Genomic DNA, 15,841 nt, shown 5'->3' with positions numbered 1-15,841 from the left:
GTGAGCCACCCCCTATGCTTAGCCTTTTCCCCAAGGGTATCTGGGGTACCATTTCGCCCAGGCAATGGCCCTGGGGTTAGTCAGGTGTTGGGGGGCAGGGAAAGGGATATCTTTTATACTGTTTAGCTGGCTCAGATAAGCCCAAATTTTAAAAGCGCTGCGCACGGTAAAATGGGGGTTACGCGCATAGCTGGGCCTTGCATGTGCTGCACGCATTTTAGAACAGGCCCAGCTATACGCATAACCCCCAATATGCACAGAAGTGCCGGGCCTGTTAAAAGGGGTGGGCCAGGGGGCGTGGGGGCCGGCCGGGACAGTGGCCATTAGACCCTGTCCTGGTGAAGCATGCGCCAGAAGTTACTTCTGCTCCAGAGGAGCAGTAACTATAAAAATAAAAAAATAGGGGATAGGTAGGGTTAGTTAGGAGCGGATTGGGAGGGAACTGGGCAAAGGCCTGATCACGTCGCCATGCGTACTTTATAAAATTCCTCCCCCCCCACCCCCGTGCAACTGAGTCACAACTTGCCCACACATACGTGCATGGATGCTAAAATCCAGCATGCAGATATCAAATTTTATAACATGCAGGTGCCGATGTGCATGTTATAAAATCATCGCGTCCATGTGCATGTGGCGGGAACCGCGTGCACACGTTAAAAAATCCACCCCATATTGTCATATGTTTGTCCATGTTAATAAAGCTATGATCCTTGATATATAAACTATATATCCCTATTGCTTTTTTGAGTAATTACACTGATGTATGATTTTGTGCATGAGAGGAAAACCATTTAGTTCTGGCTGCCCATGTTCTGTGTCCAGGAAATCTATTTAATGATTGCTCAAATAGTGGCATTTATAAGCTCATATATTTGATATTTTAGAATATAGCAAACTGTACCACAATAATCATATAAGAGGAATTAATGTTGATTAAAATACATTGTAGTAACCTTGTAATAAATTAACAATGTTTTCTGCCAAAACTTTAGGATTGATTAAATAAAGCTATCCATAAAGCTTTTGATGTTTTTGGGGGTGGGGTGGTGGAAGTATTTAAGATAGGTTTTTCTGACTCTTACCAAATGAAAAAACAGTCTTCTAAGCACATACAACATCATAGACCTACAATGCAAAATAGTCATTTTCTCTGTTATGCAAAAAATGTTTATAAATATTTTAAAGAAACTAACTGCTTTAATAAGAAAAGTTGAAATATACCTTTGAAAGATCCCTGAAGTTCCCTGGCAAGGTCAGATCTAGCTCTTCTGATTCATAATTAGTTAATACCCATGGAAATACAGGGTACTGGTTTAGATCATTATATGTTCGTCCTGTCAAAAAAAAAAAAAAAAAAAAAAAAAAAAAGGCAATCAAATGTGAAACTGGCAATATCAAAAGAAATGTCTTGCATTACTGATTCACTCTCAGTTCTCTATGTACTATGAAATAAGAGCTGTAATTTCTTGTTTTCATACTATTATGGTTGGCACTTCTCAATATAAATGATTTAAAAAAATATTTTATGTAAAGCCTGTTGCTAATTTATTGTTTCACTGTAAACCGAGGTGATGTATGTCTATACGTACCGCGGTATAAAAGAATCTATAAATAAATAAATAAATAAAAATTTAAAAAAATGTGATAATTAATATCATATATTATTTATTTATTTATTTTATTTATTTATAGATTTTTCTATACCGGCATTCGAGATTAGGAACCCCATCATGCCGGTTTACAAATAACAAGAGTATCATGTAATGTAATATCATGCCACACATTATGCAATGATGTACAACTACATTATAATCAAGTTCCAAAATGTCCAAAGTGTTCATAGTATAAATTAATAAATTGAAATTTCCATAAAACTATGGGATTCATAAACATTATTTAAAATATAAATGATATACTGACCCAAAGCCATTGGCATTTTGGTGAATGCCTGCTTCAGGGGTCCCAGTTATACAATTTCACTGCATACAGTATCTCTTTATTTATTTATTTATTTACATGATTTATATTCCTCCTTTCAGCCATTTTAATGTGGATTGCATTCAGTACTATAGATATTTCCTTGTCCCCAGAAAGCAGAGTTGCTTACCTGTAACAGGTGCTCTCCCTGGACAGCAGGATGTTAGTCCTTCAATCTCGTTTGTAGTAAAACGTACGAGGGAAAAATAAAATAAGAAAACGTAAGCGAACCCAACTCCGCAGGGTGGCGGGCGGGTTTCATGAGGACTAACATCCTGCTTTCCTGGGAGAACACCTGTTACAGGTAAGCAACTCTGCTTTCTCCCAGGACAAGCAGGATGGTAGTCCTCACATGTGGGTGAGTCGCGAGCTACAGGATGCCCGAATATAATAAGCAAAACACCCAACGACGTGCAACAGGCACAACAACTGGGGTGGTTTTGATTAGGAGGGCAGCCTGAATTTCACAGTGGGTCGCTGGAAGGAAGTTGGAATATTAAACTGGAAACAAATTATGCAGGACAGACTGAACGAAGATGGAATCTTGCCTGCCAGCCTTGTTGAGACAGTAATGTGCTGCAAAAGTATGACGAGAACTCCATGTTGCAGCTTTGCAGATGTCAGCAAGAGGTACAGAACATAGGTGTGCTACTGACGTTGCCATAGCTCTTACTGAATGTGCTCTCACGCGTTCTTGTGGCGGAAGGCCCTCATGTTGGTAGCAGAAGGAGATACAGTCCGCCAGCCAGGTGGACAGGGTCTGCTTGCCCACCAAAGCTCCCAATTTGTTTGTATCAAAGGAGACAAGCAGTTGGGTGGACTTCCTATGGGCTGCAGTACGGCCCAGATAAAAGGCAAGAGCATGTTTACAGTCCAAGGAATGCAGAGCCCGCTCACCTGGTTGTGTGTGAGGCTTTGGAAAAAAGGTGGGAAGTATTATTGACTGATTCAAGTGGAAATCTGACACTACTTTTGGCAAGAATTTAGGGTGTGTGCGGAGTACTACACGATCTTGAAGGAATCTGGTATATGGTGGGTATGTTACCAGTGCCTGTAGTTCACTGACTCTGCGAGCTGATGTTATAGCAACTAGAAAGATCACTTTCCAACTGAGGTGTCGAAGCTCGTAAGAATGCAGAGGCTCGAATGGCGGTTGCATGAGCCGTGCTAGAACAACATTGAGGTCCCACATTAGAACTGGAGGATGCAATGGAGGCTTTATTTGTAGTAATGGTCTCATAAAGCATCCAACCAGGGGTTGCACCAAGATCGGGGCATCTCCTATACCTTTCTGGTAAGCTGAAATGGCGCTGATATGTACACGGATGAAGTCTGTAGGCCAGCTTCCGAGAGATACCAAAGATAGTCCAGGAACTTTGGAATGGGACAGGAAAAAGGATCTATTTTCATAGTAGTGCACCATATGGAGAATATTTTCCATTTGGAACGATACGATCTCCTAGTAGAAGGCTTTTGTGAAGCTACGAGGACATGGGACACACTGTCAGAGAGGTTGAGAGATTGCAGGATTAACCTTTCAACATCCAAGCTGTCAGAGACAGGGCACGAAGGTTCTTATGATGCAATAGCCCATTGTTCTGCGTTTTCAGGGTTGGATCTGTGCCCAGGCGAATTGGTTGCTGGACTGAGAGGTTGCAGAGGATGGGGAACCAAACCTGAAGCGGCCAGTGAGGGGCTATGAGGATCATTGTGCCTCTGTCCTGTCATAACTTCACGAGAGTCTTGCTGATGAGTGGAAGTGGAGGATAGACATACAGAAGACCCGTTGCCCACGAGTGGGCAAAGGCATCTCGTGGTGGTGTGTTGTGGCTGTGGTGTAGAGATCAGAAGTTGTCCACTTTGTGGTTGTGAACTGATGCGAAGAGGTCTATGTGTGTGCAGCCCCACTGGTGGAAAATTTTGTTTGTTACAGTGGAGTCCAGGGACCATTTGTGGGGATGAAAGGTCAGGCTGAGATTGTCCGCTATCGCATTGTCCACGCCTGCCAGGTATGTTGCTCTTAGTAGCATGGAGTGGGAGAGAGCACAGGCCCAGATCTGTGCTGCCTCCTGGCATAGAAGGAAGGAGCCTGTGCTCCCTTGCTTGTTGAGGTACCACATTACTACCTGGTTGTCGGCCTGAATTAACACTACGTTGCTGGAGAGGCAATCGAGAAAAGCTAGTAGGGCATATCGAATTGCTTGAAGCTCCAGGAAATTTATCTGGTGCTTCGCTTCTTGTTTGGAGCAGGTTCCCTGGGTTTGGAGGCTGTTGACATGTGCTCCCCAACCCAGATTGGATGCATCTGTTGTTAGAGTAATTTGAGGTTCTGGTGACTGGAAGGGTAGTCCTGTCCGAAGATTGGACTCCCTTGTCCACCAAGCTAGTGAGAGATGTAGCTGGCTGGTGACTTGGACAATGTGGGACATGGGTTGACTTGATTGGGACCACTGGGACTTTAAAGTCCACTGTGTTATCCTCATGGCCAGTCGAGCCATTGGAGTGACATGAACTGTAGATGCCACATGACCCAAGAGGATTAGCAGATGACAAGCTGTGGTTGTTTGATGCATCTGCACTGCTTTGGCCAAGGTTGTTAATGAGCGTGCTCAGTCGTTTGGGAGGAACACTTTGGCCTGGAGAGTGTTCAGATATGCTCCTATGAATGAAGGGATGCGTGAAAGAGACAGATGTGATTTTGTGTAATTGATTAGGAATCCTAAGGATTGTAGTAGGCTGATGGTGGAATGGAGGGAGTGGAGCACTTCCTGCCGGGGTGGGCCTCTGATGAGCCAATTGTCTAGATAAGGATATACGTGAACATTGTTCTGTTGGAGATGAACTGCGATGACTGCAAGGCATTTTGTAAATACCCAGGGTGCTGACGCTAGTCAGAATGGTAGCACCCAGTACTGGTAATGATGGTGGCCTACTACAAACCTTAGATATTTCCGAGGAGGAGGGTATATGGCAATGTGGGCATAGGCCTCCTGGAGATCTAGAGAGCAGAGCCAATCTCCCTGTTGTAGGAGAGGAAGCATGGTGCCCAAGGTTACCATTCTGAACGTTTCTACGCAAAGGTGCTTGTTTAGGGCATGGAGGTCTAGAAAATACCAAGAGTAGAACCCCTGACCTCACTGCAGTCAGGGCAATGATTCCACGGCATTGGAGTGCAGAAGAGTCAAGAGCTCTGTCTTGAGAAGTGGAGAGTGATTCATGGAAAATGCCGCCGGACAAGGGGAGGTATTTGGTGGTAGGGTGAGGAAGTTTAGACGGTAACCCTGGTTGACCACAGAAAGGACCCATTGGTCCGTAGTAATTGTGCGCCATATGTTGTGGAAAAGGCACAAGTGGCCTCCCACAGGAATGGTGGAAATTGAAGGTTGGCTTCTGCTCTGTAGAGAAGAGTCAAAAACCTGATGCTGGACCTGCCTGCGGGGCTGGTTGGGTTTTGGGGGCCCTGGGTTGTCTAGGCTGGCCTCTCTGGGGAGGTCTTGTTTGTCGAGCCCGGGATGGAGGAGGATAGTACCGACGTGGTTTATAGGAAACTTTTCTAGGATCACGTCTGAAAGACCTCTTGGCCCCAGCTGGAAATTCCAAAGGGAAAGAAGAGAACTGACATAATGTGTCATGGTGGTCTTTTAATTGTGTAACAGTCTCCGGGATTTTGTCGCCAAACAAATTATCTCCAGTACATGGAAGGTCTGATAGCCCCTCTTGGACCTCCTGGCGTAGATCCAATGACTTGAGCCATGCCCAGCGTCTGGCAATTATCCCTGCTGCTGACACTCTTGAGGCAGTGTCAAAGACATCATATGCTGCCCTTACCTCATGCTTTCCAGCATCTAGACCTTTCTGAAGGATGGAATTACGGCCTTCTTGATAGGCTGTCAGAAATTCCTGGACTTTTTTCCAAAGATTCCTGGAATATTGCATCATATAAAGTTGATAAGCTGCAATCTGTGCCATCAGCATGGAGCCATGGAAGACTCTGTGTCCAAAAGCATCGAAATACTTTTGTTCTTTAGCTGGAGGGGCAGAAGTATGAGGTCTAGATCTTTTGAATCTCTTTTGAGCAGACTCAACAACAAAAGATTGATGGGGAAGTTGGCTTTTTTGAAATCCAGGAGCTGCTTGGACTAAGTAGGTAGCATCAGTTTTTTCTATTTATTGGTGGAACTGTGCCAGGGTATTCCCAGTTGCATTGTAGCAGATCAAGGAGCACCTCATGAATAGGAACTGCAATAACCTCTTTAGGTGCATCGATGAATTGTAATACCTCTAGCATTTTGGGCCTTGCAGCCTCCTCAGTTTGTAACTTAAAAGGAATGGATTCAGCCATATCCTTGAAGTTTGCAAATGTGGGATCTTCAGGAGGGGAGTGGTGGTGTTCTTCTGGGAGTGAAGGCTCTGATAGGATCTCATCCGAGTCTTGAGTGTCAGAGGAATCATCACCCCATAGATCATAAGGTGCATCTCCAGCACCTTGAGGTTGTTTTGATGGGGGTGGCACCGATGGAAGCGGTGAAGGTATCGATGGCATCAGTGCTTTTGATGGACGTCGAGGTGGCAGGAGACCAGATGGTCCTGGAATCAGCTCTGGCATTGGTAAATTCCGTTCCTCGTCCAAGGATAACTGTATTGGTATTGGTGGTCTCGGCGGTGCCGATGGCATGGCAGGAAGCAGTGCCGATGGCAGAGCACCAATCAGGACATCAAGACAATCAAGCAACGGAGCCAGCATGGTAAGCATTGGATCAGGTACCGGCATGGGTGGAGATTGGAACCCTCAAAGTACCTGGTGAACTGCCTCTTGGACTATTCTGTCCAATTCCTCCCGAGAAGCTGGCATCGGTGGCACAGTTATTGGGGGTGGAGGCTCAGATGGCGTTGCCGGAGGGTCCACATGTATTAGTGGAGTCTTGGCTCCCAGCACCACTGCAGCTGGGGAATGCCTTGATGTCCCGGGTCCCGAAGGGGATGGAGCCACTTCTCCCAGGGACTTCTTCATTGGTGGTTACTTGGATGCCGATGTCAGTGGCTTGCTGGTGGAGGCATCGACAGAAACGTCTCATCAATGATGGTGATGGTACTTCTCTCGATGCTCCATCCAGATCTTCTCCAGCATTGAGGAAGATGTCGATGCCTTCGAACGTACTGAGGACGGTGAAGGAAGGTCATCAATGACTTGATGTCACTGAGACTTCGACGGCGATGGGGACGGCGATGGGGACGGCGATGAGGACTTATGACTCGGTGTTGTTTTAGGTGGTTTAGATGGAGATACTCGTTTAAAGAGAAGCTCCATCTTTTCCAAACAGGCCCTGCGGCCATTAGGTGTCATTTGGGCACAGTTAGTGCACTGTTGAACGTCATGAGTGGGACCTAAACATAAAACACACACGTCTTGAGGACGTGGTGGACATCATCCTCGGGCACTTGGGGCATTACGGAACCTGGTTGCCATAATTTTAGAAAAGTATTACTGAACCAGTGATTTCAAATAGGTGCACAAGTATTTTCAAAACAGTATAGGTGCATACTTTATAAAATACCTGTCTCCGCATATAAATGGGGCTTAATACACATACATATTATATTATTTTTTAGAAGCCTAAAATATACATGAATATGATTATACATTTTCTTACACTGGAAATATTCACATGTACTAAAAAATACATAAGTACTTTCAGAGTAGAAACATGCTATATTTTATAAACTGAACAGCAGGAGCTACACAGTTTATAAAATACTAATATTAATCACCATGCATCCACTTATGTGCAGAAATGCTGTACCGTGAACAGATTTAAAATTTGGGCTCTTTACAATTGTGTGTGTGTATATATTTATATATATATATATATATATATATATATATAGAGAGAGAGAGAGAGAGAGAGAGAGAGAGAGAGAGAGAGAGAGAGAGAGAGAGAGTACACATACATATATATATATATATATATATACACAAACATACACAGATATACAACTATGTATAGATAGTAGGAATGTCCATTTGTTAAAACAACACAGACAATATCAATGACATTTTGTTTCTGGAATGAAACTACAGAAAAAATATGAAATTTTGTGCGCATGCGCACACCTTTTAAAATTTACTTGTATATTCTTATTTTATAATAATAAAAAATACTTGTCCCTACTTCATATATATTAATATACTTTAAAAAATAAATTAAAATAATATGTGAAAAAGTAGGTGTGTTCATAGGACAATATGGGACACTGCTTCAACTCAGTTGTCATGACAATAATTAATTAATCATATCATGGCTATTACTTCCCTCTGGAATTTTCCACTTTCCAGTGCTAGCCTTGGTGCCATAACATGAGGATGCTGTTGATACGTGAGATGTTGTTCTGTTTAAGTTTTATTATAATAAGCTATACAAGTTACTCATATCTGAGTTTTTAATATGGTCATCACTATTGTCGGGCTGTTGATTAAATTATAATTCTCTTCCTTTTGACAGAAACACTAACTGTTATGATTGAAGAGAGCAGATAGCTATGGAGTTTTGTGGGGCTCTTAACCTAAATGAATTCTGAAGCTTCGGGCTGAAAACATATATCCTCCAGATGCAGATCTAGGAGCAAAACATGCACCCACATTGGGGCATTTATTTGCGCTGAATAGCTGTAAAATTTAACATACTGCCAGAAGAGAAATAAGTGTGTTATTTTACTTGCAAAACCTAAAAACTCACAAAAAGTTGACTAATGTTATGACTATATGATTATATATATAGCAAGTTGAAAGCAGATAGGGCCAATAGTGCCTATTATGATGGTCTTGAAAATCTGTAACAATTTTTAGTTTATTGGAGGAATGGTGAATATCACATTCTAGATCTTTTCTGTCCTCCATTTTTGTGACACTTTATTAGATAGTTAAATCATTACATGTCTGCTAAAAAAAACATTCCAAAACGTTTTAGTGCAAAAAATGCATTCAAAAAGCCTTTCCCAAAAATTCTAATTTACATATCATGAAAAGTGTTTCCAAATATTTCTATTATGTATTATACCCAAGTACCACCAGCTTTTGTTAATACCTATAAGACTTTTACTACTCTATTAGAATTGTTGATAGATGGGAGTACATCATAAAATTCTCCACAAGTCTTTTCCATAATGTTTTGACTCTGATTATAAGGAATACAAATAATCCCAACAAAAGGTCCTTATTACACGGTACAGCCAGCTCACTACATGCAATTGTTAGAATTATTATACGTATAAAATTCTTGTGAATAAATTTTAAAGAGAAAGTATGCCTTTTCCTGGATTCCAAATATATTCACATATTGAAACACAAGTGTACTTTGAGGGTAGAAATACGCGGTATTTTATAAACTTTGGGACTCCTGCCACACAGTTTACATAATTCTAGTATAAATCTTTGCATCCCTACTTACATGCAGATTATTGAAATTTAGGAACCTATGAATAGGTACATACAGCAAATTGTAAGCGATCACTATTTGTTCATCTCATTTACATGTAGAATGATTTTAACCCTTGGGCTGTTCCAGGAAAAGATGGGGTATTTCTGCTAGTGTATACATATGAAAATCTATCCCTCTTCTATGTCACTTTAACAGCATTGTTTTTTAAGCCTCCTGTAGTGGCTCCATGTCAGAGGGCAGTCAAAGTTTTGATATAAAAAAGCATTACATTTTGTGCAATCCTTTTTTTCAGCTGCAGGATTTATTTGGTTAAAATGTCATATAGCAAATGATGAAAGACTCAAATGACAAGGGAAAAATAGGGGTCAATTCTATGGGGAATAGAGTGGTAGACTTTTTTGATTGGGTGATTAGAGAACCAGATCAGGGAAGAGCGCTCAATGTGATTTACTTGTATTTCAGTAAAGCCGCATAGGAGGCTTATGAATAAAATGAGAAGCTTGGGTATGGGTGCCAAGATGGTGGATTATTAATTGATTGGCAGAAAAGAATATGTGTAATGATAAATGGAACCCACTCTGATGAGAAACACTGTTAAGTGAAATACCTCATGGATCGGATTTGGGACCGGTTCTGTTTAAAATCTTCGTGAGCAACATTGCAGAGGGATTATAAGGAAAAGTTTGCTTTTTTGTGGATGATACTAAGATTTGCAATAGAGTGAATATAACTGAAGGAGTAGAGAAAATGAAAAGTGATTTAAGAAAACTAGAAGAGTGGTTGAAGATTTGACAGCTATGATTCAATGCCAAGAATAACAGAGTCATGCACCTGGGGTGCAGTAATCCAAAAGAGCTAAATATGATTGGGGCGGCGGTGGGGAAGGGGGGGGGGGAGACTATTGTGAGCATGGTGGAAATCTCTAGAAGACCATACTCTTGTCCATGTGTCAGGTGACATGCAAGAATCCAGCACTGGGGCAGGCATGCGCTCAAGACTGTATAATGTCAGCACGTGTAGAGCGCTATGATTACCATAAAAAGGCATCCAGGATGTAATGGGTGGATAGATATAAAATAGTACTAAAAGAGGAAATAAACAACTGGCATTTTGCTTTGTTATGACAGAATCCCCAGTCCCTCAGAAACCTAGGATTGCTTGTAACTATTTTCTGAGCTGCAAAAACATTTATTTCTGCTTCCTAACTCCTCCAGCAATATTTCTTTTAATAAATACAATTGATTTTTTTAATTTATGCTGTCTGCCCGTTTGTAATTAACATTTTCGGTGTTTCCGCCCAGTTTGGAAGAGGAGAAGGAAGCGTTAGGAGCAGGGGATTTCCCTTCTGCAGCTGGTCTATGCTGAAGGGTGTTAGGGGAAACTTTAGTGTGAAGATCTCGATTACATATTACAGTTAAATTGTCTGATAACAGAGAAATATTATTAATTGTAGAGTTCCGAATTACCAGATAACAGTGAAGTTTTACTAATTGTGGAGTTCCGAATTGCCGGACAGGTAAGTGGAAGATTTTTGGCGCCATATACGTGAGTATATTTTTCCTTGTTTGTTCTTTTACCACCACTATTTTTAGCTTCTTTGTTTCACTGCTTCATTGATTAATGCTGTTCTTAGACCACTTTCTTATAAGGGTGGCACCTTTTTCTTGGTATTATTGTTCTGGCTGGTCTTTATGCTGAAAAATGTTCTGTTCTAACATGGAACTTTATACCATATTTGTTAGGATTTTTTAAAATTCTGAGGGATTTGTAGGTGTATTCTTGCTAATATGACATCAGTTATAGACATCACTGCTTTAGGCAAGGTGAAAAATGAGAACCCTCTTTTACATAAGGAGATAGTTAAGTATCATAAGAAATGGGTTAAGTGGGTGTCTGGAAATCCTACCCTATACTGGTCGGTGGGGGGGGGGGGGGGGTCCCTTCATGCTCCAGCACTGAAGAGTTTATTTCAGGCAATAGGAAAAAAGAAGGGTATTGTCCCTAAGAAATTAGAGAAACATTTGCAGATGTATAACATATGGGTTAAGACTAGGCGTCTGTATCACCCATCACAGACACCTGAATTAATGACTGCCCAGTCAGTTAATGATTGTCCACATGCATATGAACATTCACAGGAAGGGGTATTTACTGTTAAGGGTGCACAAAATACATACCAGACCGAGAATATCTGTGCCATTGGTTATGACCACTTGCCACCGAGGCAGAATCTGTCAGACTCTACAAAAGGGTCATCTACTGCGGTTAATACTTTGGTTTTAATGGATAAACTGTCTAGGGTGTACCCAGATTTGACATCACTTGAAGAAGGTGAACCTAAGGCAGGGAGAATATATCTCAAGGGACAAATAGAGGCAGATTTAGTTTGTGCTGCAGCTGATTTAAAGGATAAGTTGCAGACTATCAGTGATGATGATGATGATTCCTCTCAGGAGGGGTCATGTAAGGATGATTCCCTTATTTCTTCTATGAAACCCAAAAAAGCTATACCAGATAAGGAATTTTTGGACCAATCCCTACACAATACTGAGGTGAGTTTAAATCAAGTGCAGCATGTTTTAGAGAAGCAGCATTCTGACAAAGTGGATAAGAGAGTGACACGATCGCAGACACATTTACAGGATGACAGCAGGCATACAATTCAAGGAGGACATTCCTCTATTATGCTGTCTAGACAACCCCCAAGGGAGATAGTGGCAGAAGGAGAGGGGTCTCATGACTATGTAGATTTGTGGATTGATAACTTAGCGGGATGGACGGAAGGGATACCACAAATGATCCCATATCCCTGGAAGGGTTCGTTTGAGCATGTACACATGAACACAGCCCGCCAGTGTATTACCGGTGAGGCTGGGGATCCAAGATGGAATTATAAATATATGAAAGAAGGGTTACAAGTCTGAGAAAAGTATGAGCACCAGGGATTGGAAGAATGCCTGTTTCCTTTAACTCACACAGGCTATGCACATAAGTATACATCCTGGACCTTTGCAGATATGCATTCTATTTTAGAAAAATTACCCCCCATTCACAAGGGTAGCAACCCATGGGTTTGTGAATTTGAAAGGTTGTCACAGGGTTTTCGTTTGGCTATGGAGGACATTAAAGCGATTTTGGGGAAGTTACCCCGAGTAGACTTAAAGTGTTTGCTGAAGCAAGCTTTCATGCTGTTACTAGTGTAAAAATTAGAGATGTGAATCGTGTGCCCGATCGTCTTAATGATCGGGTTCAGCTAGAGGGGGGAAAAAATCTGATCGTGGGTGATGTGAATCGGAATTGGTTACGATTCACATCGTTATTTTTTTTGTAGTGAGGCCCGACCCTTTAAAATTAACCCCTTACCTTCCCCCACCCTCCCGAACCCCTCCAAAACTTTTTACGATTACCTGGTAGTCCAGTGGGGGCGCGGGGACCAATCTCCCGCTCTCGGGCCATCGGCGCTATTTTGGCTGCCACTCAAAAATGGCGCCGATGGCCCGATAAAAAAAAAAACCACCCGACCCTTTAAAAACGACCCCTTAGCTTCCCCCACCCTCCTGAGCCCCCCAAAACATACCTGGTGGTCTAGTGGTTGTCCCAGGAGCGATCTCCCATTCTCAGGCCGTCGGCTGCCACTCATAAAGATGGCGCCGATGGCCCTTTGCCCTTACCATATGACAGGGTATCCGTGCCATTGGCCGGCTCCTGTCACATGGTAGGAGCACTGGATGGCCGGCGCCATCTTTAAAGATGGCAGCGGCCATCTTTAAATACAGCGGTGGCCATCTTTACGAAGGCGGCGGCCATCTTTAAAGATGGCGCCAGCCAGCCAGTGCTCCTACCATGTGACAGGGGCCGGCCAATGGCACGGATACCCTGTCATATGGTAAGGGCAAAGGGCCATCGGCGCCATCTTTATGAATTGCAGCCGACGGCCTGAGAACGGGAGATCGCTCCCGGGACCACCACTAGACCACCAGGTATGTTTTGGGGGGATCGGGAGGGTGGGGGAAGCTAAGGGGTCGTTTTTAAAGGGTCAGGTGGGTTTTTTTTTTTAATCGGGCCATAAAGGCGTGGGGGATGTTCCTATTTTGACACCACCCTTAGTAACACGCTTTATGAGAGGCTTGCTCCACTTAAAACCTCCACTGTGCCCTCTGGCCCCTGCTTGGGACCTTAATGTGGTTTTGGGACAGCTCATGAAACGCGGCTACCGTGCTGATATGCACCCTGATGGAGGAAGTTTTCAAGCCTGCCTCTGACAAGTGCCAGAGATAGTCCAGAAAATACGCCGTGGAACAAGTGAAGGGGTCTAAGGACATAGAAGTACACCAAATTGTAAACCTCTTCCATTTGGAATGATAAGACCGTCTCAAAGAAGGCTTTCATGAAGCTACCAGGACTTGGGATACCGACTCCGAAAGGTTAAGAGGTTGGAGTATTAACCTTTCCACATCCAGGCAGTTAGAGACAGGGCCTGGAGGTTGGGGTGGCTCAGGCATCAGTTCTTCTGAGTTATCAGAAACGGATTCTTCCCCAGAGGAATGTGGCGGCATACTGACAAATCCTGGAGGATTGGAAACCACACTTGGTGTGGCTAGTGAGGGGCTATCAGGATCATTACTCCCTTGTCCTTCTGTAATTTCACGAGAGTCTTTGATATGAGTGGAAGTGGAGGGTATGCATAGAGGAGACCGCTGGCCCACGAGAGGGTGAAAGCGTCTCTCGGCTGTGAGTGGTGCTGTGAGTGAGGGAGCAGAAGTTTTCCGCTTTGCGGTTGTGGACTGATGCAAAGAAGTCTATGTGAGGGTAACCCCAACGTTGGAATATTGAGTCCGCTACTGTGGGGTTGAGAGACCACTCATGTGGAAAAAATGTGTGGCTCAGCTTGTCCGCCAACACATTGTCCACGCCCGGCAAGTAGTTGGTCGTGAGGTACATCGAGTGGGAAAGGCCCACGCCCATATCTGTGCAGCTTCCTGCACAGATATGGGCGTGGGCCTTTCAATGGGTACTTGCTTCCTACAGGAAGTAGAAGCAAGTACCCATTGATCGGTTGTGACTGTGTGCCAAGTGTTGGTAAAATGGTACAACTGACTGCCAACCGATGGTGATGGAAGAGGAGGTTGGCTTATGCTCTCCAGGAAGGAGTCAAAACCCTGATGCTGGTCCTGGCTGAGGAGCAGGTTGGGTCTTCTGAGGCCAGGACTGCCTGGACTGACCTTTTTGATAAGGTTTGGAAGGGTGACCTTGGGAAGATGGAGGATAATACCTTCTTGGTTTATAGACTTGTCGCTTAACATCTCATCTAAATGTCCTCTTGGAGGTAGACGGGAAGTCAGCAGGCACTGAAGAAAGTTGACGCAGCATTTCATGGTGATCTTTTAGCTGCGCCACAGTCTCATGGATTTTGTCTCCGAAGAGATTATCTCCAGCACATGGAAGGTCAGCCAATCTGTCCTGTACCTCTGGTTGGAGGTCAGAGGATTTCAACCAGGCCCACCATCTTGCACTAATCCCCACTGCGGACACTCTAGAGCCAGTATCAAATAGTTATATGTAGCGTGGACCTCATGCTTACCAGCATCCAGGTCTTTCTGAGCCAGAGCATTAAGCTCATCCTGGAACTGGTCTGGTAAAGATTCAGAAAAATCCTGTATCTTCTTAAAAAGGCTTCTGTTATACTGGGTCATGTACAACTGGTAGGAAGCAATGCGAGATATAAGCATTGAGCCATGAAAAACCCGTCTGCCGAAAGCATCTAGGGATTTCTGTTCCTTTCCAGGAGGTATGGAGGAATGAGGTTTGGAACGTCGAGATTTTTTCTGGGCTGATTCCACAACCACAGAGTGATGATCCAGTTGTGACCTCTGAAATCCAGGAGCTGATTGCACAAGGTAGGTGGCATCTGTCTTACGGTTGACAGAAGGCACTGAACCTGGATGCTCCCAATTCCTCTTCAGGAGGTCAATGAGGATTTCATGAATGGGAATGGACATGATTTCCTTAGGAGCATCAAGAAACTGGAGTACTTCCAGCATCTTGTGCCTTGAATCCTCTTCCGTCTGAAGCTGAAATGGAATAGTTTCAAACATTTCTTTAATAAAATTGATAAAGGATAAATCCTCTGGAGGAGAATGCCTTCTCTCTTCAGGAGAAGAGGGCAATGAAGGCAAATCATCAGTATCCTAGGAAGTATCATCAGTCCAAAGATCAAAAGGTTAATCACCAGGTCCCTGAGGATCTTCAGAAGGGAGAAATGGTGCTAATCCCAAAGGCCCAGGCCTAGTTATCGATGGCATCGGAGGTGGCACTGATGGCATCGACAGAGGCACCGACGGCATTGAGGGAGGAATCGATGGATGAGTCGGTGGCATGATTCCAGACGGCGGTATGGGTATCGGTGTTTCTTCATCTTCTGATGACAC

At 43.4% G+C, this 15,841-nt stretch overlaps 1 protein-coding gene across 9 annotated transcripts in view; it reads right to left on the bottom strand.

The window, feature by feature from the left end:
* The window catches only part of NBEA (neurobeachin), a 2,460,099-nt gene that overhangs the window by 330,302 nt on the left and 2,113,956 nt on the right, over positions 1–15,841 (bottom strand). For all 9 annotated transcript variants that reach the window (XM_029602688.1, XM_029602690.1, XM_029602689.1 and 6 more), the window contains one exon: positions 1,222–1,334. In XM_029602688.1, coding sequence (XP_029458548.1) covers positions 1,222–1,334 — 113 coding nt within the window. The remainder of the gene's footprint in view (positions 1–1,221; positions 1,335–15,841) is intronic.

This window comes from Rhinatrema bivittatum, chromosome 5 (genome assembly GCF_901001135.1).
Source record: "Rhinatrema bivittatum chromosome 5, aRhiBiv1.1, whole genome shotgun sequence".
Taxonomy (NCBI): Eukaryota; Metazoa; Chordata; class Amphibia; order Gymnophiona; family Rhinatrematidae; genus Rhinatrema; species Rhinatrema bivittatum.
The sequence above is the reverse complement of the archived record's forward strand: the minus strand, read 5'-3'. Positions and strand labels throughout refer to the sequence as shown.